Genomic DNA, 27626 nt, shown 5'->3' with positions numbered 1-27626 from the left:
AGGTGTTGCGATTCGGCACTGCGTCGCTTTAGCTCACAATTGCGCGGTCGTGCGACGTGGCTCCCAAACAAAATTGGCGTCCTTTTTTCCCCACAAATAGAGATTTCTTTTGGTGGTATTTGATCACCTCTGCGGTTTTTATTTTTTGCGCTATAAAACAAAAATAGAGCGACAATTTTGAAAAAAAAATGCAATATATTTTTTAGGTATTTTTTAACTAATGATAAAATAAAATGTCTGTAATATTTTCCTAGTACAAGCACCTAAAAAATCCCTCACATACTCCAATATCTTTCTAATTTAGGGATGTGGTTGGAGTTTCAGTGGCTTTGTCCGTGGTTCAGAAAATATCTATCTATCACCCCAATATCAGACTGACATTCTTAGTACATACCTGGGAAGGAATGATTCAGGTTGCTGGCTGGGATCTCGGATAGAGACTCCACCGATCCCGAGAGCCTACAGAACAAAAGACGGAAACTTTTTCATGAACACGGAAGATCGCAGCTGGAAAAATCGCAGAGCGGACCGCCATTAAAATGTCCCGGAATATTACCCCCCCCCCCCCCCCGCAGAACTCCAACTTCTATACAAATGTTTATATTGCTCAAGTCCTCCGATCCGCCGCAGGGCTTGACAAGAGCATTTGTCTTTTAGACACACCCACCTCTATGACGCTGCAGTGAGAGGCGTGCTTGGGGGCCAATGGTGCTTTCCCATTGGTCCAAGACTCCAAGCTGTCCATTGAGCTCAGTGCCTCCGACGAGAAGTGAGGAGAGGCGCTGTGATCTCATCCTCTCTCCGTCTGCTGCAGAGAGTGTCAGCTTGTATTTATACTGGCCGCTCTGTATGTAGCTTTTGACAGGCTGTGCAAGCATCCCAGTATCTCCAGAACTATAGGTCCCGGGAGCCCCAAATTTTAACCAGTGGTGGGGAATGTATTCGTGGTCTCTGACCACAGGTCGCCAAGCTACGACCCTCAAAGTTTGATTATTTTTTATGCTCATGGCAGGTGAGGCTCTTTAATCATGTGATAAGAGGGGGAACCAATGCGCAAATCCACCTAATCAAGGATAATTCTAAGCTAAAAACTAAACTAAAATTAATAAATAGCAGCCACGACAAAAAGTGTTCACACACTCAAGACAGATATGAATAATGTTTGGTGTAATGGCGCTAAAAACACTAAAAAACTTAAAAAGACTTTAAAATAATAATCTCATCACTAGGCCCATAAGTAAATAAGGAAATGTGTACGTGGTGAATCCTCCAAAGGATGTGAGTAAAATGTGTTCCACTCTGGGTTAATCCTGGAATACCATCCGACATCCACAAAAAATGTGGAGGGTATTTGTAGTGGTAAATAATAATACGTAACCAATAATGCGTGAACAGCTGTGCCAAAACACTGCACAATGTTGCAACAATATAATCAAAAGTGAATAATGAAAACAAATCCAATATAATTAAAACACCAAAAACACTGGTCGATTAAAGTGCAGCGTGCAATAATTAAAGTGCAAAAAATATTAATTCAAGTGATCCACAATAAAAATAAAAGACATGCAAAAATCAGCATGAAAATAAATAAAAAATGTCCAGTGAGATAATAAGATATTAACGATGTCTCTAATAGTCCACCAATTAAAGTTAGAGTAGAAGCAAAGTGATAATGATAAAGTGTTCCAGTGCATATGATGATAAAGAATATAAATTCATGAATGAATGTTCAGTGAAAAAAGTTGTGCTCCAAATCACAGATCCTTATATCCACAGCGTTCAGTGATCAAATGCTGGATGTGCATGCATGCTTAAACTTCCACCATCAGGCTTCCCAGAAGTGTCGGACAGACTAGGTGTTCCAGCCCCTTACCTCAGAGCAGCTTGTAATCAAGCCTCAATGGATATCTCCCAGGCAGTCTGCTGTTAATCCAGCACCTCAGTCTCACGATTCAGTCACAAATGCTTGCAGTCTCTCAGAGAAAATACAAAGCAAGGGGAGCCTCCATAGTGTAGCAATATTAAAACATTTATTAAAGAAACAAGTAAACACTCACAGTATAAGTGATGAAAAGTCGGCGTGTACGATCTATGTGTCCACCCGCTCTGCGGCCGCGAGCGGGTGACGTCACCAGCAGCTCCTCCACGTCCTCACGCGTATCGCAACTGTTGCACGTTGCTTACTCATAGGATCCTATGAGTAAGCAACGTGCAACAGTTGCGATACGCGTGAGGACGTGGAGGAGCTGCTGGTGACGTCACCCGCTCGCGGCCGCAGAGCGGGTGGACACATAGATCGTACACGCCGACTTTTCATCACTTATACTGTGAGTGTTTACTTGTTTCTTTAATAAATGTTTTAATATTGCTACACTATGGAGGCTCCCCTTGCTTTGTATTTTCTCTGAGAGACTGCAAGCATTTGTGACTGAATCGTGAGACTGAGGTGCTGGATTAACAGCAGACTGCCTGGGAGATATCCATTGAGGCTTGATTACAAGCTGCTCTGAGGTAAGGGGCTGGAACACCTAGTCTGTCCGACACTTCTGGGAAGCCTGATGGTGGAAGTTTAAGCATGCATGCACATCCAGCATTTGATCACTGAACGCTGTGGATATAAGGATCTGTGATTTGGAGCACAACTTTTTTCACTGAACATTCATTCATGAATTTATATTCTTTATCATCATATGCACTGGAACACTTTATCATTATCACTTTGCTTCTACTCTAACTTTAATTGGTGGACTATTAGAGACATCGTTAATATCTTATTATCTCACTGGACATTTTTTATTTATTTTCATGCTGATTTTTGCATGTCTTTTATTTTTATTGTGGATCACTTGAATTAATATTTTTTGCACTTTAATTATTGCACGCTGCACTTTAATCGACCAGTGTTTTTGGTGTTTTAATTATATTGGATTTGTTTTCATTATTCACTTTTGATTATATTGTTGCAACATTGTGCAGTGTTTTGGCACAGCTGTTCACGCATTATTGGTTACGTATTATTATTTACCACTACAAATACCCTCCACATTTTTTGTGGATGTCGGATGGTATTCCAGGATTAACCCAGAGTGGAACACATTTTACTCACATCCTTTGGAGGATTCACCACGTACACATTTCCTTATTTACTTATGGGCCTAGTGATGAGATTATTATTTTAAAGTCTTTTTAAGTTTTTTAGTGTTTTTAGCGCCATTACACCAAACATTATTCATATCTTTAATCATGTGACCCCCCCAGGCCAATTCTGACATTTCTCATATAAAAAAAAAAAAGATTGACACACAAAAAGGGATTTTTAATACAGCTTACCTGTAAAATCCTTTTCTTGGAGTACATCACGGGACACAGAGCAGCATATTCATTACTATGTGGGTTATATGGAGTACCTTCAGGTGATGGACACTGGCAATCTCAAACAGGAAGTGCCCCTCCCTATATAACCCCCTCCCATAGGAGGAGTACCTCAGTTTTGTAGCAAGCAGTATGCCTCCCAAAATGGTCCTCAAAAAGAGGGGTGGGAGCTCTGTGTCCCGTGATGTACTCCAAGAAAAGGATTTTACAGGTAAGCTGTATTAAAAATCCCTTTTTCTTTATCGTACATCACGGGACACAGAGCGGCATATTCATTACTATGTGGGATGTCCCAAAGCAATGCTTACAATGAGGGGAGGGAGAACATCTCCAAGACAAAAGGATTTAATTTAGAGAAATACTCAAATCATAATAAATCCAACTTAGTTGAGAAAAATAATCTTAAATTTTAAATTTAACTCAAAAAAGAGGAGCCCCCGGAATCCGAGGGTCTCAAACTGCAGCCTGCAGCACTGCCTGCCCAAAGGCTGTATCAGTATTCCTTCTTACGTCCAACTGGTAGAATTTTGTAAACGTGTGGACAGAAGACCAGGTTGCCGCCTTGCAAACTTGAGCCATAGAGATCTGGTGGTGTGCTGCCCAGGAGGCGCCCATGGCCCTAGTAGAATGAGCCTTTAATGATACTGGAGGAGGCAACCCTTTCAAGCCGTAGGCCTGAGTGATTAATTGCTTAATCCACCTAGAAATGGTGGACTTTGCAGCTGCCTGCCCCTTCTTGGGCCCATCCGGTAATATGAACAACACATCCGTCTTCCGGATCTTCTTTGTAGCTTTAAGATAGGCCTTCATGGCCCTGACGATATCCAAGGTATGCAGCAACCCTTCCTTTCTGGAAGTAGGTTTAGGGAAGAAGGATGGTAATACCAAATCCTGGTTCAAATGAAAACTGGATACAACCTTCGGTAGGAAGGAAGGATGAGGGCGGAGAACGACCCTGTCCTTATGAAAAATAAGATATGGTTCCTTACAGGATAAGGCTGCCAGTTCCGATACTCTTCTGGCGGAAACCATGGCGACCAAAAATACTAACTTCCTTGTCAGTAAAACCAAAGGAATTTCAGCCAACGGCTCAAAAGGTTGTTTCTGTAAACTTGACAGAACAAGATTTAAATCCCACGGACAAAGCGGGGATTTAACTGGAGGATTAATACGTAAGACCCCTTGAAGGAAGGTCTTAACCAGCGAGTGGGTGGCCAGCGGCCGCTGAAACCACACTGACAGGGCAGAAATCTGTCCTTTGATTGTGCTTAATGCCAATCCTTTATCCACTCCTAGCTGGAGAAAACTTAAAACTCTATCGATGGTGAACTTGCGAGGAAGCCATAGCTTGGACTCACACCAGCCTACATAGGCCTTCCAGACCCTGTAATAAATCACCCTAGAGACCGGTTTCCTGGCTCTGATTAGGGTAGAGATTACTTTCTGAGACAGACCTCTACCCCTGAGAATCAGGGATTCAGCTTCCAGGCCGTCAAATTTAGATGCCGTAAGGCAGGGTGGAGGATCGGACCTTGCGATAGCAGGTCTGGCCGTAGAGGAAGAGTCCAAGGGTCTCCCACTACCATCCTTAAGATTAGTGAGTACCATGCCCTTCTGGGCCATGCTGGAGCTACCAGGATGACTGGTATGTGCTCCACCCGGATCCTGCGCAACAGGCGGGGTAGTAACTGGAGCGGGGGAAACGCATAAAGAAGTTTGAACTGATGCCAAGGGCAAACCAACGCATCGGTTCCGCAGGCCATCGGATCCCTTGAGCGGGACATGAACCTGTCTAGCTTCTTGTTGAGTCTCGATGCCATGATATCCACGTCCGGCACTCCCCATCTTTGGCAGAGTGCTTGAAAGATTTGTGGATGCAGAGACCATTCCCCCGGCGATAGAGTCTGGCGGCTTAAGAAGTCCGCCTGAAAGTTGTCCACTCCTGGAATGAATATTGCCGATATGCAGGGCACATGAGCCTCTGCCCATAGGAGAATCAAGCTCACCTCTCTCTGAGCGGCTTGACTCCTGGTTCCCCCTTGGTGATTTATGTATGCCACGGCCGTGGCATTGTCTGATTGAATTCTCACCGGGAACCCCTGCAATTTTGACGTCCAAGCCCTGAGGGCTAGTCGAGCAGCTCTGAGCTCCAAGATGTTGATGGGCAACTGCTTCTCTGGCGTTGCCCAAGTACCTTGGCGAGTGCAACCATCCAAAATTGCTCCCCAGCCCGTCAGGCTGGCGTCTGTGGTCACTATCTTCCAAGCCACTGGGCTGAAAGACTTCCCCTTCAGTAGATTCTGAGGGTCTAACCACCAACACAGACTTTGTCGGACTCTTGATGAGAGCGGCAACGGGATATCCAAGGCCTGTGGCCTTCTGCTCCATGCTGACAGGATGGCTGCCTGCAGGATGCGAGTGTGGCTCTGGGCGTATGGTACCGCCTCGAATGTGGCCACCATCTTGCCTAGTAACCTCATACATAGGCGAATAGTCGGTTCCTTCTTGCTTAGAACCAGTAGGATTAATTCCTTGATGGCTTTGACCTTCCTCAGAGGTAGAAACACTCTTTGTTGTTCTGTGTCTAATCTCATGCCGAGATATTCCAACTGCCTTGTGGGCAGGAAAGCTGACTTTTCTCGATTTAGGACCCAGCCGAACTTCTCGAGGTATTGGACCGTGAGGGCCACTGCTCGCTCCAAGCCGGGAGACGAGTGATCTATGACTAGGAGGTCGTCCAGGTATGCTAGGATCGTGACCCCTTGGATCCTTAGTTTGGCTAGGATTGGAGCTAGGACCTTCGTGAACACCCGGGGGGCCGTAGCCAACCCGAAGGGAAGCGCCACGAATTGGAAGTGACGCGAAGCCACCATGAAGCGTAGATATTTTTGATGTGGCTGATAAATTGGAAGATGAAGGTAGGCATCCTTTATGTCTATGGACGCCATGAAGTCGTCCTTTTGGAGTGTGGTAGCTGCTGACCGCACGGATTCCATCCGAAATGAGCGGATCTTTAGGTATGTATTTACCATCTTTAGGTCCAAAATTGGCCTGACATCTCCATTGGACTTCGGGACGATGAATAGGTTGGAGTAGAAACCTAGCCCCTGTTCCAGGACTGGTACCTCTACTATTACTTCCTGGGAAAGTAGATGATTTAATGCCGACATTAATGCGGCTCCTTTCTCCGGATCGTTTGGAATCCTCGACTCCTGGAAATGAAGAGGAGGAAACCTTAGGAAATCTAATTTGTAGCCCGTGGCCACGGAAGACCGTACCCACTCGTCGGGAATGCTGGCTTCCCAAACCTCTGAAAAGAGTCGCAGCCTTCCCCCCACCTTCGTGGGTGGGGGCGCCCCTTCATAAGGTCGGCTTGGGGGCTGGTTTTGCTGGTTTGCGAAACCACTGCTTTCTGCCTCTAGCAGCCTGTCCTTGTGATTTGCTGTTGAAGCCGAAGTTTGCTTTCGCAGGAGGCCGTCGATACTGTTTGGCATTAGAGGGCCCCTGCCCAGGGGAGTACTGTCGTTTAAACGCAGGCCCCTGAAACTTCCTCTTAGTTGGCAAGAGAGTACTTTTGCCATTTGAAATGGTTTGAATGTATTTATCTAGGTCTTCTCCGAAGAGTCGTCCTCCATGGAAGGGGAACCCTACCAGGAGCTTCTTGCATGGGGGCTCGGCCTCCCAGCTTTTTAACCATAAGAGTCTTCTCATATGTCACTTTGTTCTCTCCTCCTATTAGGGTGTTCCATGTTAGTCAGGGTGGATAAAAAATCAACGATTTCTTTAAAAATAAAACAGATTATCTGACTCTGGCTCCTCCCCAGGGCTAGAACTGGGCCAGCAGTAATCGGCGCACGGCCCTAGTAGTAGGACGTGTGGCTCCTGGTCCCAGACAGGCAGGGGTTCCTCTCCGTCGCCTCCGCTCGCTTCCAGCACCTTGCTGCCTTGCTGCAGTTTTTCCCACCTGCAGCTTTTGAACTGACCAGCTCTCTCACTGGTAAGACTGGTAAGACTGGTAAGACTCTATCCCTGCTTCTCAGGTCTACCCCCCTGGAATCACTGAGAACCGTCCTTGTAAGGACAGCCACCCCAGCGATTCCAACTGTGGACACTGCTTACTGCAACCCACATTGGTTCCCATACAACCACCCACGATCGCCCCGCATCTCGCACGTCTCTTGCACTGCGCGGGCGGCCGTTTTTCTCCGCATCCGCGCCAGGCCTGACTCTCTCGTGGCCGCCGTAATCAGGAAACACCGCGGCTTCAGCCGCGGCCTAGCGGCGCGCCGCAGCCAGGAACAAATGCGCTAGTCCTAGGAAAGAAACTCCCCCCCCCCCCATATCCCTGGAGGACCCCGTCCTCCCGGGATTAGCAATCAGCAGTGTTTTTTACTTTTAATAAAAGAAAAAGCTAACACTACCCAGACAAATCTGAGGCTTGGTACCCCCTCAGAACAGGGACACCTGTCGCCCTCCTCTCCTCCCTCTACCCTACGATACTTGGTCCAGGGCTTTGCAGCCGATCGCCCCTGTGGGATCAGGAAGGAATTTTTCCCCGTGACAGCATATTGGCTCAGCTCTGCCAGGGGTTTTTTCGCCTTCCTCCGGACCAAGATCAAGAGGAAGGACTCTATGAATCCTCCCTCTAATTATAACTTAAATCATCAACCCCCCCACAGTGACAGGCAATAATGGGTAATCTGCGTTACTCTGCGGACTCCATTCGAGATCTGAGACAATTCGCAACTACATTACCAGCCGTCACCAAAAAGGCCTTAAAAATAGACCAACTCTGGAGAGTCGATCGACGATCGATCATCAAAAATTTTAACCACTTGACACAGCCAAAACACATATCATGTGTTTTGATTAATACAAGATCGGCAGTAAAACACCGATCAGAAATCCACGATTTCTTAATACAAAACGATCTAGACTGCCTCTTTATTACAGAAAGCTGGCTCTCAGACGACTGTAACACCATTCTCGATGAACTGGTGCCAGAAAACTATCACCTAATAACAGAAAACAGAATAGGGCAAAGAGGAGGAGGCCTTGCGGTGATCCATAAGAATCACATCGCAATCACTAAACCAGCCCTGCAAAATCCTCTTCCATTCATGGAAACCCTTACTCTTCAGCTCCAAACTTCCCCCCAGGAGACTGTTCACATTCTCCTCTGCTATAGGCCACCTGGGCCTAAATCGCAGTTTTTGCCATCATTAACGGAGTTTATATCCACTTATACCCTCAACAGCAAACATCTTTTGCTACTCGGGGATTTCAACCTGTGGGCCAACTCCTCACAGAATCCCATTGCGGACGCCTGCATTGATCACCTAGATAGATTAGGACTACAGCAACTTATATGCGGGCCCACTCATGCTTCAGGTCACACACTTGACCTAATTTTCAGACAAAATCTGGAAATAAGCATTTTAGAAAATGAACCATTGCCATGGACAGACCACCATGCAATCAAGTTCACAATCTCCAAAATCCCCCCAGTGTCAAAAGCACCCAAACCGGTGACAATACACTGGGCTAGGTCTCAGAAGAAGCTCCGCTCGGAACTCTTCAAATCTACCTTGAGAAACAAAATCAAAACAATCCAGCCTCAGCAAACAGCCGCTGATACACTGGACGCCATAAACGCAGCCTTACTACACTCAGCCGACTTAGTAGCACCGAAACGCAAATTCGGCAGCCGCAGGAAAAAGTCTGGCTGGTATAACAACCAGCTATCGCTTCTGAAGCAAGAGCGCAGAAGGGCGGAAGCCGCCTGGAAAAGAAGCCCTGCAGAGGATAATCTTATCTTCTACAGAGCAATAACAACACGATATCATAAAGAAATTTTCAAAGCCAAGAAACATCATTTTTCTATGGCAATTAACAGTTCCCTAAATCGCCCCCGCGAACTATTCAAAATGGTCACCCAGACCATGAATCCGGGATGTCTTGAAGTCCCCAACTCAGACACCCAAGAGTTCTGTAATGAACTATCGGATTTCTTCATTAGTAAAATTGAAAGAATCCGGGAAAGTATTCTGAAAAACAATACCCACCTCAATCCGGCTATCAATCAGCCACAAAATTCCCGCAGAAACTTTCTGCACTCTACAAAATTCACTCTGGAGCCTATTTCCAGCGATACCACAAAAAATATCATCGGTGCCTTGCGAAACAGCACATCGCCCAATGATATCATCCCTACTAAGCTGTTGAAGGATTGTGCCGACATTCTGGCACCACCCATCACACAGCTTATAAATCAATCTTTTAAGGAAGGCATAGTGCCATCCATGCTGAAAGAGGGCATAATCCAGCCCATCCTGAAAAAACCGAATCTGGATCCCAAGGACCCAATTCACCGCCGCCCCATAACAGGCCTAAACGTTCTCTCTAAGATAATGGAGAAAGTAGTGGTACAACAGCTGCAACAGCATCTAGATACCCACAACCTACTGGATCCATTACAATCAGGCTTCCGTCCCGGACACGGGACAGAAACGGCCTTACTCAAAATATGGGACGATGCCCTCGAGGCCGCAGACGAAGGAGAATCTTGTCTCCTAATTCTGCTGGACCTAAGCGCAGCCTTTGACACGGTAGATCACAAACTGTTACTGATGCGACTAGCTTCGGTAGCAGGAGTTGCAGAAGGTGATTTACCATGGTTTTCTTCCTTTCTTGAAAACCGTTCACAGTTAAATTGGGTTCTTTCACGTCTGAGAGGCGCACGGTGTCATGTGGAGTCCCCCAAGGATCCCCCCTGTCACCGGTGCTTTTCAACATCTATCTGCGCCCTCTCTTTGATATTATCAGTAGCCAAGAACTACTTTATCACTCTTATGCAGACGATACGCAACTGTACTTGCGCATCGGCAACAAAAAGAATCATCATCCAAGTTTAGAGAAATGTCTTGCTTTGATTGACAACTGGATGACCAATAGCCACCTTAAACTCAACAGTTCTAAAACAGAACTCCTTGTGTTTCAGGCCAGCCGAAAGAGTCAAGTGGTAACAACTTGGACTCCACCGCCCATTCTGGGGCAAATCATCAACCCTAGCTCCAAAGTCAAAAGTCTCGGGGTCATCTTTGACACCTTCATGACAATGGACGCACAAATAGGGTCAGTAGTCAGCGGAGCGCACTATCTGTTGCGCCTACTACGCAGACTTATTCCATTTATCCCTAAAGAAGACGTAGCAGTCGTGGTGGGAACAATCGTGAATTCCAGACTGGACTATGCCAACGCACTGTACCTCGGACTCCCAAAGTACCAAATCTCCCGCCTGCAAGTCGTACAGAATACGGCCGCCAGACTGGTGACTGGGAAAAAAAAAATGGGAATCAATCTCACCTTCACTGAGATCCCTTCCCTGAGATCCCTTCACTGAGAACCCTTCACTGAGATCCCTTCACTGAGATCCCTTCACCGAGATCCCTTCACCGAGATCCCTTCACTGAGATCCCTTCACTGAGATCCCTTCACTGAGAACCCTTCACTGAGATCCCTTCACTGAGATCCCTTCACTGAGATCCCTTCACTGAGATCCCTTCACTGAGATCCCTTCACTGAGATCCCTTCACTGAGATCCCTTCACTGAGATCCCTTCACTGGCTGCCAGTAAAAGACAGAATTGCATTTAAAGCACTCTGCCTGACACATAAGTGCATCCATGGGAAGGCTCCGCAATATCTTTGCGACAAGATAGAACCTCACAATTCGAATCGCGTTTTGCGATCCACCGACCAAAATCTGGTCAGGATACCAAAAACTAAATACAAATCCAAAGGAGAAAGAAGGTTTGCTTTCCAGGGTCCTAGACTATGGAACGCTTTACCAACCAGCATTCGGTTGGAGGAAAACCACCTGACTTTCAGAAGACGGATCAAAACTCTGCTCTTTTGAGGTCTTGAGTCACAGACAACTAGCGCCCAGAAGCGATTCAGTTCGCATGTGTTGCGCTCTATAAATTTTTCATTCATTCATTCATTCATATGGATAAGGGATAACGATAAACGTGACGCTTGCTGGATAGAATCCTTAATCGCATCTACCGTAAAGCATATGGCCCTAGGGACATCCGAAAATTCTTCTGCCTGCTGGGCAGGAATAAGTTTAAGCATCTGCTTAACTTGATCCGATAATGCTTGAGCAACCCCAATCGCAGCCACAGCTGGCTGTACTACTGCCCCTGCAGTAGTGAAGGAGTTCTTAAGTAGTGCTTCCAAGCGTTTATCAACTGGATCCTTGAACACCTGTATGTTTTCTACAGGGCATGTTAATGATTTGTTAATACATGAGATGGCTGCGTCCACTGCAGGAGTAGCCCATTTCTTGGAAAATTTATCTTCCATAGGATATAGGGCAGAGAATCTTTTAGGTGGTAAGAAGATTTTATCTGGCTTGTTCCAATCTTGGAACAAAACTCCCTCTAGTAGAGGGTGGATCGGAAATACTGCATTGCTTTGAGGCGCCCTCAGTGAGCCCAAAGCTGAAACCGTAGATACCTGGAGATCTGGTACTGGCAAGTTGAATGTCCTATGGACCAAGTCCGTTAAGGCTTGAATCCACCAGCTCTCCCTCAGGGAGACTGCCCCAGACTCCTCTGTATCCGGATCTTCGATCCCTGAACCTACTTGGTCCTTGTCCAAGAGGTCGTCCAATTCCCCTGAGGAAAGGACCTCCTCTTCTGAGGGTCCACGCTCGGGCGACGGAGATCTAATCCGTTTACTGCCCCGCATAGCTGTGGCTATCATTTTTCCCATTCTTTTCTCCATCTCTCTTAAAGAGGTGAGTAATACCTCGTCCGTGACCATCTTAGGGTTGGACTGACCCGCGCCAGCTCCAGCCCCAGATCCCGATGGCCCCAAGGCTCCCTGTGGGGAAAGCAGCGGCATAGCTTTGTCCGAGACCTCAGACTTTCTGGGGGAATCCCCACCTCTTGTACCCTCTGACCCGGATGCCATGGTACAATACCGAGGTACACCTGCTACCTATTGGTATTTGGAACTATAAAAGTTAATTGCCCAAACACCTGTTTGGGGGATAAAAAATGCTTCCTCTCCCCTAGATGACTTTTTTTTTTTTTTTTTTTTCGTTTTTGTTTCAAATCCAGGAAAGAAAAAGCATTCTGTCCCCCTGAGTAGTATTGCAAAGAAAAACTATGAGATGGAAAAGAAACAGCCTATTTCTAGGCTTGAAAACAGTCTTCTGAAGACTGCAATATCCTTTCTGGCCACTGTGTGTCCTCGGCGCCCCGTGCTGCCGCTCTGGTCTTTCCTCCCCAGTTCCAATATATAGAATGAGCTGTTTGGAACGAAAAAAGGAAGGGCCGCCCCTTCCTTAAACCACTGACCCGCCCTTCCCCCCTCAGCTAAACGGCGCGAATTGCGCCTATAACACGTGAACGCGCGCGCGCCCTCCGATAGGGGGGGGGGTTGGGGGGAAGGGAGCCTCTCTGCTCCAGCCTGGAACCACGAGGAGGTCAGCGTTTTGCCTGCTTGCAGGCTCTGAGGAGGAAGACTGATGGAGCATCGCCTGGAGGCTTGCAGGTAAGCACAGCTCTCTGACACACACATACACTTTATATCACACAGGCCCCACTCAATGCTTTTCCAACACTACAAGGGAGGTCACATCTTATGGGGAATAATACATATAGAGCCATCCTATCTTTATGATATGTGACTAGTTTGCCAGATGCAGCGCATAACTTTAGGCATGTCCCCTGTGACCCCCCAGAAAAAACCTGCTAAGAACCAAGTTCCGCAAGTTTTCCCCTCACTTACCTGATCCATGCCGCAGGACTTTGCCAAGCAAGAGGCCCAATCTTCCCCCATCTCCGTGGGGCTGTCTAGACCTTCAGGCCCTGGGTTCCTATGAAGGATCCACTGTCCTGGGCCCATATAGCACTCTGGCAACAGAAACATTAGGCACCCAAAGGTTTCTAAGTTCTGGGCCCAGGGTCCAGCTCTCTAAAAAGAAAGCATTATGGGCTATACCCCAAGGGTTTGGGGTCCAGTTACTGACCACTTTAGCGCTGAGGCCTTTGGACAGAACCGGTTAGCTCACCTAATCCCAAGGATGCGGAGGCAAGCTAAACCATGACCAACACCTAAGACACTGGCGTAAAAACTGAGGTACTCCTCCTATGGGAGGGGGTTATATAGGGAGGGGCATTTCCTGTTTGAGATTGCCAGTGTCCATCACCTGAAGGTACTCCATATAACCCATATAGTAATGAATATGCTGCTCTGTGTCCCGTGATGTACGATAAAGAAAATGATGTATTTTTTTTAATGTCACATGGTATTTACGGGGGGGGTTTACAAATGCAATTTTTTCCAATTTTTTTTTTTTGGGGGGGGGGGGGGGGGATACAGAGTTTGTTAAATTGAGTTAACAGATACCAAACATGTTGCACTTTAAAATTGCGCACGCCCGTAATATGGCGACTAACTACGGTCCATTAAATTGTCCACAGGTGAAGCTTTAGAAGCTTTTACAGGGGACCAGTTTGGAGTTACACAGGAGATCCGGCGGTAGAATTATCGCTCTCACTCCGACGTTCACGGGAGTGACCTTACGTTTGGTGCGATCGCCATTTACATGCGTGTGAGACCGACATGCATGTTCACATTTGCGCCTGAGCACCGAGGGGGGGGGGGGGGTACGAGGGCGCTTTAAAAAATCTTTTAATATTTATTTTATTTAAATGTATTTTTACATTGTATCTTTTTTCTTTTTTTTTATTAACTTTATTGCCATTACAAGAGGTGAACAACATCCTTTGTGATAGGATGGACATAACAGGTCCTCTTTACAGAGGTATTTGGGGTCTCCTCTCCTCCGGCCTCCGGTTTGGTCAGACGGCGTACAATCCGGTAACGGCTCATCAAACCCAAACCAGACGTGAGAAATTCCTCATCGCTTCCGGTGTCTGACATCACAGAAGAGGGGCGGAGCTTTCATTCCCGCTTCCCTTCTCAGTGAATGCGACCGAACCGGTGACTTCATTACCGGGGTGCCTGATAGGACGGTAGAGCCTCGTAAAAGGTGACAGGAGGTGGAACCCCCCCTCCCCCCACCACCACCAATTCAATGGCCCCCATGCAGTTCTGAAGACTGGGGAGGAGCCGAGGGTTCGGACCCCATTTGGGTGGATCTGACGTTCACCATCCCTCGGGTTTTTACTTTCAGCGAGTTGGCGGGCATCAGAATTGACATTTTATGATATAAGGGGGTAGATTGGTATCTGGGGGCCTCCATGTTCTTCCAGATTCTGACACCCCCCCCGTCCAAAATCCCCCATAACCACCAGGCCAGGGTTGTGGGGAGGAGGCCCTTTTCCTCATGAAGGTGGGGACAAGGAACTACCGCAAAAGGGCAGGAGACGGGAATTCCAGCTTGGGGAGTTTTTTTCGGGAAGGCTTCTGGAGGGGCGACAATGGTCTACAGCAATAGCGGAGGAGATATTTAACCCCTTGGCGCCGGCCGCACACAAATATACGGCCCCTCAGTGGGTGGGCCTTTGCATGAATTGGGGGTGAATGCACCTTGCGCATTATTCCCAGCGCCTAACGGAAAACACGCGATCGTTTCTAGCGATCACGAGCTTTCCGATCAGGTGACTGCCGTGTCAGCCAATCACATCATCATAAACCCAGCCCCGCCTCCCGGCATCTGAAACCTCTTAGAGGGCCCGGGAGGCGCCGGTGCAAAAGGGTTAATATTGCTCAAGGCAGTTTGTTTTATCTACCGCAAAGGCGAACCAACCCTTTAAACCCGACACCTGAATTCTGATTGGCTCCTCCTCCTCCTGTATCAGGGCGGGGTCAATAAGGAAACAAGTTTGCTACAATGTTGGGCTAAAGAAGATTACAGGACTAGAAGGATGTACAGAGCTCTGCGGGGGAGGGGAAGGGAGGAAACATCGGGGGCAGAATTCACTCACCTTTGTACGCGCGATGGCGGGGCAAACACTCCATGTTTGGGGGGACAAGTAAAATACTGAACCCCCGAGATTGACCCATCGTTCTTCCCGTGCGGTTTATCCAATTCAATCCCACACCAATGTCCTGCCAAGAGAAAAAATATATGTAAAACCAGCAAACTAAAAATGATACATTGTAATTGTTTAAGATTGTCGCAGGATATCAAGGTGCGGGCGCCAGCAATGACCCACCTGGCACAACCGCCATAGAATACCCATGCCCAGAGAATAGGTGCAGAACTCCTCCCTTGCAAGCCACCCTGGACTCCGCCCCCTAACCACCTCCGAGCAACAATAGAACCCCCTGAAAAAATAGATCCCCCAGTAGCCATCATCGATAGACCCCACCCTCAACAGTACATCCCTCCTAGCAATGACTGACCCCCCCCGCCAACAATAGATCCCCCACAAGCAACAAAAGAACTCCCCAGCAACAATTCCCTTCCTTCACAAAAATAGATCCCCTCCAGCAACTATAGATCCCCCAGCAGCCATCAACAGACTCTCCAGCACCTCTTTCCATTGCATACATTCAGTTTTGGGAGGTGCCGGAACTGCATTCCCCCCCACGTTCCTGCTGAAAAAAAAAAAAAAAAATCCTGCCCATGGCCTCCTGGAATATGTAACGGGAGTATCCCAGAAAGCTGCTGGCAATAGGAGGTCATTGTGTCCCAGGTCAGAGTCTCCAATCCTGCCCATGGAGGCAATAGGAGGTCATTGTGTCCCAGGCCAGAGTCTCCAATCCTGCCCATGGAGCCAATAGGAGGTCATTGTGTCCCAGGCCAGAGTCTCCAATCCTGCCCATGGAGGCAATAGGAGGTCATTGTGTCCCAGGCCAGAGTCTCCAATCCTGCCCATGGAGGCAATAGGAGGTCATTGTGTCCCAGGCCAGAGTCTCCAATCCTGCCCATGGAGGCAATAGGAGGTCATTGTGTCCCAGGCCAGAGTCTCCAATCCTGCCCATGGAGGCAATAGGAGGTCATTGTGTCCCAGGCCAGAGTCTCCAATCCTGCCCATGGAGGCAATAGGAGGTCATTGTGTCCCAGGCCAGAGTCTCCAATCCTGCCCATGGAGGCAATAGGAGGTCATTGTGTCCCAGGCCAGAGTCTCCAATCCTGCCCATGGAGGCAATAGGAGGTCATTGTGTCCCAGGCCAGAGTCTCCAATCCTGCCCATGGAGGCAATAGGAGGTCATTGTGTCCCAGGCCAGAGTCTCCAATCCTGCCCATGGAGCCAATAGGAGGTCATTGTGTCCCAGGCCAGAGTCTCCAATCCTGCCCATGGAGGCAATAGGAGGTCATTGTGTCCCAGGCCAGAGTCTCCAATCCTGCCCATGGAGGCAATAGGAGGTCATTGTGTCCCAGGCCAGAGTCTCCAATCCTGCCCATGGAGGCAATAGGAGGTCATTGTGTCCCAGGCCAGAGTCTCCAATCCTGCCCATGGAGGCAATAGGAGGTCATTGTGTCCCAGGCCAGAGTCTCCAATCCTGCCCATGGAGGCAATAGGAGGTCATTGTGTCCCAGGCCAGAGTCTCCAATCCTGCCCATGGAGGCAATAGGAGGTCATTGTGTCCCAGGCCAGAGTCTCCAATCCTGCCCATGGAGGCAATAGGAGGTCATTGTGTCCCAGGCCAGAGTCTCCAATCCTGCCCATGGAGGCAATAGGAGGTCATTGTGTCCCAGGCCAGAGTCTCCAATCCTGCCCATGGAGGCAATAGGAGGTCATTGTGTCCCAGGCCAGAGTCTAAGAGTAGGGAGAAAATTTCCTGGAAAAGGTCATATTATAAAAACAAAAATGGCAACATGGGAACGGCGGAATGTGGACCGGGAGGGTGAAGGATCTACTCCGAGGGTAAAACAGATCAGGGCGGGCCAAAGAACAGAAAAGATTTGGGTCAGAAGAATCATTGAAACAAGGTTAGTACATCCCAGAACACCAATCAGAAGCTTAGACCAGATGCCAATCTTTGTTTATAGTAGTGAGCGGGGAGATCGACTTTTCAACAGATAGAATTCTGAATTTTCCTGGAAATATCTATACTGAGGTATGGAATTATACTAGACCTGCATATTGGAAGTGAGACCCGATGGTCAGTCCTGAATACCCACCAAACCCAAACCCATACCCCACCAAACCCCACCAAACCCAAACCCCACCAAACCCCACCAAACCCAAACCTATACCCCAGCAAACCCAAACCCATACCCCAGCAAACCCAAACCCATACCCCACCAAACCCATACCCCACCAAACCCAAACCTATACCCCAGCAAACCCAAACCCATACCCCACCAAACCCATACCCCACCAAACCCAAACCCATACCCCACCAAACCCATACCCCACCAAACCCATACCCCACCAAACCCATACCCCACCAAACCCAAACCTATACCCCACCAAACCCATACCCCACCAAACCCAAACCTATACCCCACCAAACCCATACCCCACCAAACCCATACCCCACCAAACCCATACCCCACCAAACCCAAACCCCACCAAACCCAAACCCCACCAAACCCAAACCCATACCCATACCCCACCAAACCCAAACCTATACCCCACCAAACCCATACCCCACCAAACCCATACCCCACCAAACCCAAACCTATACCCCACCAAACCCATACCCCACCAAACCCAAACCCCACCAAACCCAAACCCATACCCATACCCCACCAAATCCAAACCTATACCCCACCAAACCCATACCCCACCAAACCCATACCCCACCAAACCCAAACCCATACCCCACCAAACCCATACCCCACCAAACCCAAACCCCACCAAACCCAAACCCCACCAAACCCATACCCCACCAAACCCATACCCCACCAAACCCATACCCCACCAAACCCAAACCCCACCAAACCCATACCCCACCAAACCCATACCCCACCAAACCCATACCCCACCAAACCCATACCCCACCAAACCCATACCCCACCAAACCCATACCCCACCAAACCCAAACCCATACCCCACCAAACCCAAACCCCACCAAACCCAAATCCCACCAAACCCAAACCCCACCAAACCCAAACCCATACCCATACCCCACCATACCCATACCCCACCAAACCCATACCCCACCAAACCCATACCCCACCAAACCCGTTCATAAATGTGAGAACAGTACTAAAAAGTAAAAGATCCGAGTCTTCTCATACAAAGACATTGGAGACAATGGGGCTCCTCCAACCTGGTGGTCAGAGTTTGGTGAAGCCCCTTTTCTGTTCCAGCATGACTGTGCCAACCCCCCCCCCCCCCGTGTACAAAGCCAGCTCCATAAAGACATGAATGTCCCCCCCATGTACAAAGCCAGCTCCATAAAGACATCTGGTGACAGGCAACGTGGCAGGTGGTGTGGCAATTGACACGCTCGGGGCTCCCACTGATTCTGCATTATGGCGCCGTGATGAGTGAAGGGTCAACACCGGCCATTGCCCGCGAAAAATCGTTTACCCCCCGTGTGACCCACGTCCCCCAGTCCTTGGCACAATTTTATTCCACGCAGCGGGTCCCCGGTGCCCAGAGGGTTGGGGACCATTGCTCTAGAGCCCTCGCTGACTGTATACCACGATTGGGATACCCCAGAAACGCAACAGGGCCAACTTTAAAAGCAAGCGCACAGTGAAAAGATAGAGAGAGATCCAAGTGCCGCCCACCCGCAAAAGCCGAATGGAATGTAAATGAAAGCGGCTTCAGCCTGGCTCCGTCTAGGGGCCACACCAACGCGTTTCACCTCCACCCCCAGGGCTTAGTCATGGAGGTCAGCACCTTGGTAACCCCCCCCCCCCCGAGATGCAGAAGACCCGAATAATAATCACAGGATACATTGTGGCTTTACTGTGAGCCCCGCCCAAAAGGGTGTGTCCATGACAGCCTGGGCTCACAAGAAACAGGTGGAATGACGAGGAGCAGAAGAGGAGGGACCTCTAGTGGAAGGAATGTCTTGTCAAAGTTTTTGCTGACCAGCCCACGCCGATATACGTCCGCACAATGGCTCCTGTGGGCAAATGGGCGTACAGGTCTGTCCCCTTTAACCACTAAAGACCCGGACCAAAATGCAGGTAAAGGACCCGGCCAGTGTTTGCGATTCGGCACTGCGTCGCTTTAACTGACAATTGCGCGGTCGTGCGACGTGGCTCCCAAACAAAATTGACGTCCTTTTTTCCCCCACAAATAGAGCTTTCTTTTGGTGGTATTTGATCACCTCTGCGGTTTTTATTTTTTGCGCTATAAACAAAAATAGAGCGACAATTTAAAGAAAAAAAAAAAACACAATATTTTTTACTTTTTGCTATAATAAAAATCAATTTTTTTTTTTAAAAAACTATTTTTTTCCCCTCAGTTTAGGCCGATATGTATTCTTCTACATATTTTTGGTAAAAAAAAAAAATCGCAATAAGCGTTTATCGGTTGGTTTGCGCAAAACTTATAGCGGTTACAAAATAGGGGATAGTTTTATGGCATTTTTATCAATTATTTTTATTTTTACTACCGATGGCGGCGATCAGCGATTTTTTTCGTGACTGACATTATTGCGGACAATTTTGACACATTTTTGGGACCATTGGCCCAGATTCAGGTAGATTTGCCCTTTAGTTGCACATGTGAAGAGCAGCTGATTTGCTCTGCGCTGGGGCAAATTGGAAAGATTGCCACCTGATTCAGGATTCCTTTTGTCTGCTGACTTGCTCCTTTGTAAGGCAAAAATCAGGGCCTAAGGCAGCGCAAGTGAAAGTGGGTGTGCCCTATGCAAATGATCTTTTTTCCACTCAGCAGTGGTTTGCGCATATTTTCAGGGCAAATTTTGCCCACCTGCTTGCACTGAGCAAATAAATAGGGGCAGACCTGCGCAGGTCCTGTGCAAAATTACATCCTGCTTGTTCCACCCCCCCCCCCCCCCCCCCCCCCCCCCTGAGCAAGGTAATTTTGCCCTTTTTTCTGAGATGGCACCTCCTGATAAGGAAAAAAAAAAGAAAAGCAAATTTTGTCTCGGCTGAGATGGATATACTGCTTGCGGCACTGACGCGCCATACTGCCGTTCTTTTTGGTTCAGAGCGAAAGAATACCACCGTAGCCCAAAGGAGGGCAATATATGAGGCTATTACATTGGACATAAATGCCCTGGGCTTTGAGGACCGGACTTGGATGGACATCCAAAATTTTTTTACTGACATGCGTCGTCGAGTCAGGGACAAAATTGTCCTAATCAGAAAGCATAGCAGGGGCACCGGAGGAGGAGGACCAGCCTGTTCTGTGCGACTCAATCCGGAGGAGGAGGTCATCTCTCAGAGTCTAGCGCTGGAGCAGGTGGAGGGACTGCCAGGCTAGGACTCCACTGTTGGGGACTTGGGGACTGGTAAGTTTTTTGTTTCTCATATCTGCTGTGTATCATGGGAGGGGGTAGAAGGGAACATATGAGGGGGTAGAAGGGAACATATGAGGGGGTAGAAGGGAACATATGAGGGGGTAGAAGGGAACATATGAGGGGGTAGAAGGGAACATATGAGGGGGTAGAAGGGAACATGTGAGGGGGTAGAAGGGAACATATGAGGGGGTAGAAGGGAACATATGAGGGGGTAGAAGGGAACATATGAGGGGGTAGAAGGGAACATATGAGGGGGTAGAAGGGAACATATGAGGGGGTAGAAGTGAACATATGAGGGGGTAGAAGGGAACATATGAGGGGGTAGAAGGGAACATGTAACAAGTTTTTGTTTCTCATATTTGCTGTGTATCATGGGAGGGGGTAGAAGGGAACATATGAGGGGGTAGAAGGGAACATATGAGGGGGTAGAAGTGAACATATGAGGGGGTAGAAGGGAACATGTAACAAGTTTTTGTTTCTCATATCTGCTGTGTATCATGGGAGGGGGTAGAAGGGAACATATGAGGGGGTAGAAGGGAACATATGAGGGGGTAGAAGGGAACATATGAGGGGGTAGAAGGGAACATATGAGGGGGTAGAAGTGAACATATGAGGGGGTAGAAGGGAACATGTAACAAGTTTTTGTTTCTCATATCTGCTGTGTATCATGGGAGGGGGTAGAAGGGAACATATGAGGGGGTAGAAGGGAACATATGAGGGGGTAGAAGGGAACATATGAGGGGGTAGAAGGGAACATATGAGGGGGTAGAAGGGAACATATGAGGGGGTAGAAGGGAACATGTGAGGGGGTAGAAGGGAACATATGAGGGGGTAGAAGGGAACATATGAGGGGGTAGAAGGGAACATGTAACAAGTTTTTGTTTCTCATATTTGCTGTGTATCATGGGAGGGGGTAGAAGGGAACATATGAGGGGGTAGAAGGGAACATATGAGGGGGTAGAAGTGAACATATGAGGGGGTAGAAGGGAACATGTAACAAGTTTTTGTTTCTCATATTTGCTGTGTATCATGGGAGGGGGTAGAAGGGAACATATGAGGGGGTAGAAGGGAACATATGAGGGGGTAGAAGGGAACATATGAGGGGGTAGAAGTGAACATATGAGGGGGTAGAAGGGAACATGTAACAAGTTTTTGTTTCTCATATCTGCTGTGTATCATGGGAGGGGGTAGAAGGGAACATATGAGGGGGTAGAAGGGAACATGTAACAAGTTTTTATTTCTCATATTTGCTGTGTATCATGGGAGGGGGTAGAAGGGAACATATGAGGGGGTAGAAGGGAACATATGAGGGGGTAGAAGGGAACATATGAGGGGGTAGAAGGGAACATATGAGGGGGTAGAAGGGAACATATGAGGGGGTAGAAGGGAACATGTGAGGGGGTAGAAGGGAACATATGAGGAGGTAGAAGGGAACATGTGAGGGGGTAGAAGGGAACATATGAGGGGGTAGAAGGGAACATATGAGGGGGTAGAAGGGAACATATGAGGGGGTAGAAGGGAACATGTGAGGGGGTATAAGGGAACATGTGATAAGTGTGTTGCTCCAGCAACATTTTTGTTTTGTGTCATCCACAGATGTTGATGACGAGGCTGGGCCATCGTCGGCTGTAGGGCGACCCACGCCATCCCCAGAACATCATGGGGTGCAGTCAGGCCCCCTGCAGATCCTGGGCATGTTGGTGGAGGAGGATATCGGCCATAGTCCATCTAGGGAGGAGGAAGTGGTGGAGGAGTCCATTATCCTCAACCTGGATGAATCTGTGTACCTCCAGGAGGATCCCACCATCCCTGACCTCCCCACCACCCCCCCGACCATAACGTCATCCCCCTCCAGGGCAAGCCCCTCCAGTGTCCCCCCCTCCAGTGTCCCTCCCTCCAGTGTGGCCCACTCCCCTTCTTCTCCCTCAGTTCGTGCCCCAGCCTCTCCTCCAAGAAAGGCTCTATGTAAAACTAGGGGTGTACCCTCCAGCCTCCGTGAAGGTCTGCAGGAGGAGCAGACCCGTCATATAGGGGACATGGTGGGAGACTTGAGGCGGGTGGCGGACAGCCTGGCATCCTCCTCCTCCTCTCTGCAGCAGGCCCTCACCCTGCATGCTGACCGGGGGATACGAGATACTGAGAGCTTGGAGGAAGTCAGTGCCAACTGTGGAGCCATGGTCACCTGCATGGTTGAGCAGCAGGGCGCCATCGCTTTGCTAACAGCGGAGGTGAGCAGGTTGGCAGGTGCGGTGGAGGCCAACACTGCTGCTGTGCGGGAGGAGGGGAGATTAACCCGGCAGTAGCAGAGGACCAATACCACCCGGCAGCAGCAGAGGACCAATACCACCCGGCAGCAGCAGAGGACCAATACCACCCGGCAGCTGCGGATGTTGGCCCAAACCAACAGCGTGCTCACCCGCCTGGCCAACGCCATGGAGAGCTTGCAGGCACCACCTGCCAGGAGTGAGGAAGTAGGGGTTGATGCTCCTCCCCCCCCCTCCATCCCCACCCCATGCTCGATCCCTACCACAGGCTCCATCCTCAGCCCAGGCTCCATCCCCACCACAGGCTTAACCACGCAGACTGAGGAGCCAGAGCCGGGGCACCCTTGGCACAAGGATGTCCAAAAAAAAAAAAAAATATTTTCCTTTTATTTTTGTATTTTTTACCTATCCCTTGCTGCTCATATAATGAGCCTTTTCTATTTATTTTGATTATGCTTATATTTTTTTTTTTTTTTTTTGGGGATATTTTTTTTTTGCTCAGATTAGGAGCTTTTCTATATTTAGTTTATGCTCAAAGTTTTTTTGTTTTTGTTTTTGTTTGTAGTCCCTACACACGGTGAGGAGTGCTGTAGTTGCTCTCCAGCTGACCTGTGGCCATCTGTTGCTAACTTGCCCCTGCTTTTATAAAGTGCAAATTTGCCCCGGCCAAACAGCTTGCGCGCTTTGGGAGCAAAATGCTCCTCACACGCGCAAGTTTATGAATCAGTGGCAGTTCCTCATTTGCATATTTGCTGAGGGAAAACCATGAGAGCGCAAGTTGCTCCCTGAGCAAAATTGCCCCTTAATTGCGCCGGGGCAGAGAAACTGCCTCCGTGCAAAAATGGCACATTTCAGGCTTAGCTTGCTTTATGGGTCACCCGCAAATTTGCCTGGGAGCAAATCCGTACTTGCGCGGCGCAAATCACACTTGCTCCCGCGCAAGTCGTACCTGAATCTGGGCCATTGTCATTTTCACAGCAAAAAATGCACTGATTACTGTGAAAATTACAATTGCAGTTTGGGAGTTAACCACAAGGGGGCGCTGATGGGGTTAAGTGTGACCTCAAGTGTGTTTCTAACTGTAGGGGGGTGTGGCTGTAGGTGTGACGTCATTGATCGTGTTTCCCTATAAAAGGGAACACACGATCGATGACGCCGCCACAGTGAAGAACGGGGAAGCTGTGTTTACACTCACCTCTCCCCGTTCTTCAGCTCCGGGGACCGATCACGGGACTCCAGCGGCGATTGGATCCGCGGGTCCCGGAGCTTTGGACCAGGTTGCGGGCGCGCGCCAGACGGCTGGACAATAGCACAGCACGTACCTGTACGTGCCTGTGCCCAGCCGTGCCATTCTGCATACGTAAATGTGCAGGAGGCGGTCCTTAAATGTGGCATCGTAAGCGTGCGCACGCCTGCTGCGAGCTACGCGAGTCCGTCTGCGGTTCCCGCAGACTCGATGTAAGGCGGTGATACCCGCGATCGTCTCACAGAGCTTCAGAACGGGGAGATGCCGATGTGAACAAGGCATTTCCCCATTCTTCCTAGTGACAGGACACTGATCACCGCTCCCTGTCATCGGGAGCGGTGATCAGTGTTGTGTCACACGTAGCCACGTCCCCCACAGTTAGAACACATCCCTAGGACACACTTAACCCCTTCAGCACCCCATCCTGGTTAACCTCTTCCCTGTCCGTGTCATTTTTACAGTAATCAGTGCATTTTTATAGCTCTGATCGCTGTATAAATGTGAATGGTCCTAAAATGGCGTCAAAATTGTCCGATGTGTCCGCTGTAATGTCGCAATCTCGATAGAAAAAAATCTCAGATCGCCGCCATAACAAAAAATAAATAAATAAAAATTAGGGTTGTCCCGATACCGATACTAGTATGGGTATCGGGACCGATATCGAGTATTTGCGCTAGTACTTGTACTCGCGCAAATACTCCCGATGCCTAAATAGAATACTTTTTTTTTTTTTTTTTTGAGTGCGGGTGGAGAGCGGAGCAGAGCAGTCCTCGTATGGTGGAGAGGAGAGCTGCTCAATCCCCCTCCCCTCGCCGCTGCCGACATCTAGTTACTATGCAAGGGGGGAACACAACAGCTGTCATTTGCATTTGAATAGCTGGGTGTTCCCCCGCCGCGCCGTCATGTATAGCCCCTCCCCCTTGCCCGGGCACTTTGATACGACTGTCTATCAAAGTTTCTGGGCAAGGGGGAGGGGCTATACATGACGGCGCGGCGGGGGAACACCCAGCTATTCAAATGCAAATGACAGCTGTTGTGTTCCCCTAGCGCAGGGGTCTCCAAACCCTGGCCCGCTTGTGTGTTCGATCCAGCCCGCCCGCTGTGCTTTTTGATTGGCTGCTGGGACCGCCGATGTCCCGACAACCAGTGACGTCACAGGCGCGGCACCTCCCCTCTTCCCGCCCGCTGTTTGAAATTACAAATCTTCCACGTGTGTAGCAGCGGGCGGGAGTCGGGACTCTGGAATCTAAGAAAAAAAGAAGAGGAGCAGAAGCCGGCTACAGCGGAGGCAAGTGAATGTTGCAAAACGCTGATGGGGACACATGCTTATGGGGACACTTCTGCTGGGGACACCTCTGCTGGGGACACAAGCTGATGGGGACACAAGCTGTGCAGCTGGGGACACAAGCTGCTGGGGACATTGCTGTTCTGATGGGGACAGCGCTGATGAGGACACGGGTGTCCCCATCAATGGTGTCCCCATCAGCACAGCAATGTCCCCATCAGCGATGATGGAGACACTTGCTGCTGGGGACACTTGCTGCTGGGGACACTTGCTGTGCAGCTGGGGACACTGCTGATGGGGACATTGCTGTTCTGATGGGGACACCGCTGATGAGGACACAGGTGTCCCCATCAATGGTATCAGCACAGCAATGTCCCCATCAGCGATGATGGAGCCACTGCTGATGGGGACATTTCTGTTCTGATGGGGACATTGCTGGGGACACCGTTGTTTGGCACACTGCTGATGGGGACATGGGTGTCCACATCAATGGTGTCCCCATCAGGATAGCAATGTCCCCATCAGCGGTGACCCCATAATCGATGTCCCCATCAGCACAGCAATGTCCCCATCAGAGGTGTCCCCATCAGCACAGCAATGTCCCCATCAGAGGTGTCCCCATCAGCGGTGATGGGGACACATGCTGCTGGGGACACTGCTGATGGGGACATTGCTGTGCTGATGGGGATGTTTTGCGGTGGACAATGCTGATGGGGACTTTAGGGACATGGCTGAATTTAGGGACATGGCTGAATTTAGGGACATGGCTGAATTTAGAGACATGGCTGAATTTAGAGACACGGCTGAATTTAGAGACATGGCTGAATTAAAGGACGTGGCTGCATTTAAAAAAAAAGTATCGGTATTCGGTATCGGTGACTACTTGAAAAAAAGTATCGGTACTTGTACTCGGTCCTAAAAAAGTGTCATCGGGACAACCCTAATAAAAATGCAATAAAACGATCCCCTATTTTGTAGACGTTATAACTTTTGCGCAAACCAATCAATAAACGCTTATTGTGATTTTTTTACCAAAAATATGTAGAAGAATACCGTATTTATCGGCGTATACCGCGCACTTTTTTGCCCTGAAAATCAGGGCAAAATCGTGGGTGCGCGATATACGCTGATACCCGCGCCGAGTTTGAATACTGCGCCGGCATATACCGATCGCAGTACACGCGTGTATAGTCGGGCAGGCTCGGCTCCTCTCGCGCTCACATCCTGGACGTCCAGGACGTGAGCGCGAGAGGAGCCGAGCCTGCCCGACTATACACGCGTGAACTGTGCTCGGTATATGCCGGCGCAGTATTCAAACTCGGCGCGGGAAAGCGGGGATCGAGCGGGGAGGACGCCGCAGAAGGACGCCGGACCCGACGAAGAGGACACCCGAAGCCGCAGACGGACCCGACGAGGCCGCCGCGCAAGACACCAAAACTGTAAGTACTAAAATGTAAAAAATATTGTGTTTTTTTTTAGTATTGTTGCTCTATTTTTGTTTATAGCGCAAAAAATAAAAACCGCAGATGTGATCAAATACCACCAAAAGAAAACTGTGGGGAAAAAAGGACATCAATTTTGTTTGTGAGCCACGTCGCACGACTGCGCAATTGTCAGTTAAAGCGACGCAGTGCCGAATCGAAAAAAGTGGCCCCGGTCTGTGGGCAGCCAAATGGTCCGGCGGGGCTGAAGCGGTTAACCTTGTAGGACTCCTATAGTATAGGATTTTTGCGTCTGGCTTACCTGGAGCAAAGCTGGTTTTCCCGTAAAAGCGCACGGTGCCGATTCTCTGGCCGACCACAAGGACGCGGTCCCCGGGCTGGAACTCCGGCTGCTCTGGGCTGCCTGCGGGGGGCGCTGCGCTCTGAGCTCCTGCAGAAGATACGGAAGAGATATCAGGAGATTTATCATGTCGGATCTTCTTATCCTATTCCCAGATCTGTATAGTAAGAAAAGAAGAAGTGCAGAGTGCGGGAACCTTCAGAGAGAAAGTGGGGGAGGGGTGATCCCAGGGTGTGGTATAGATGTATACGGCCAGGGTGGGTAGTCTTGGTATACATGGATATTGAGGTGGT

The 27626-nt window shown here is 49.0% G+C and overlaps 1 protein-coding gene across 1 annotated transcript in view; it reads right to left on the bottom strand.

Moving 5' to 3' along the window:
• LOC120922178 (CAP-Gly domain-containing linker protein 4-like) overlaps positions 1 to 27626 on the bottom strand; it is a gene marked incomplete at its 5' end in the record, with an annotated part of 62425 nt that overhangs the window by 8602 nt on the left and 26197 nt on the right. Inside the window, 3 exons of the mRNA XM_040334648.1 lie at positions 395 to 459; positions 15338 to 15461; positions 27295 to 27423. Coding sequence (XP_040190582.1) covers positions 395 to 459; positions 15338 to 15461; positions 27295 to 27423 — 318 coding nt within the window. The remainder of the gene's footprint in view (positions 1 to 394; positions 460 to 15337; positions 15462 to 27294; positions 27424 to 27626) is intronic.

Source organism: Rana temporaria, unplaced genomic scaffold (genome assembly GCF_905171775.1).
Source record: "Rana temporaria unplaced genomic scaffold, aRanTem1.1, whole genome shotgun sequence".
Taxonomy (NCBI): domain Eukaryota; kingdom Metazoa; phylum Chordata; class Amphibia; order Anura; family Ranidae; genus Rana; species Rana temporaria.
The sequence above is the reverse complement of the archived record's forward strand: the minus strand, read 5'-3'. Positions and strand labels throughout refer to the sequence as shown.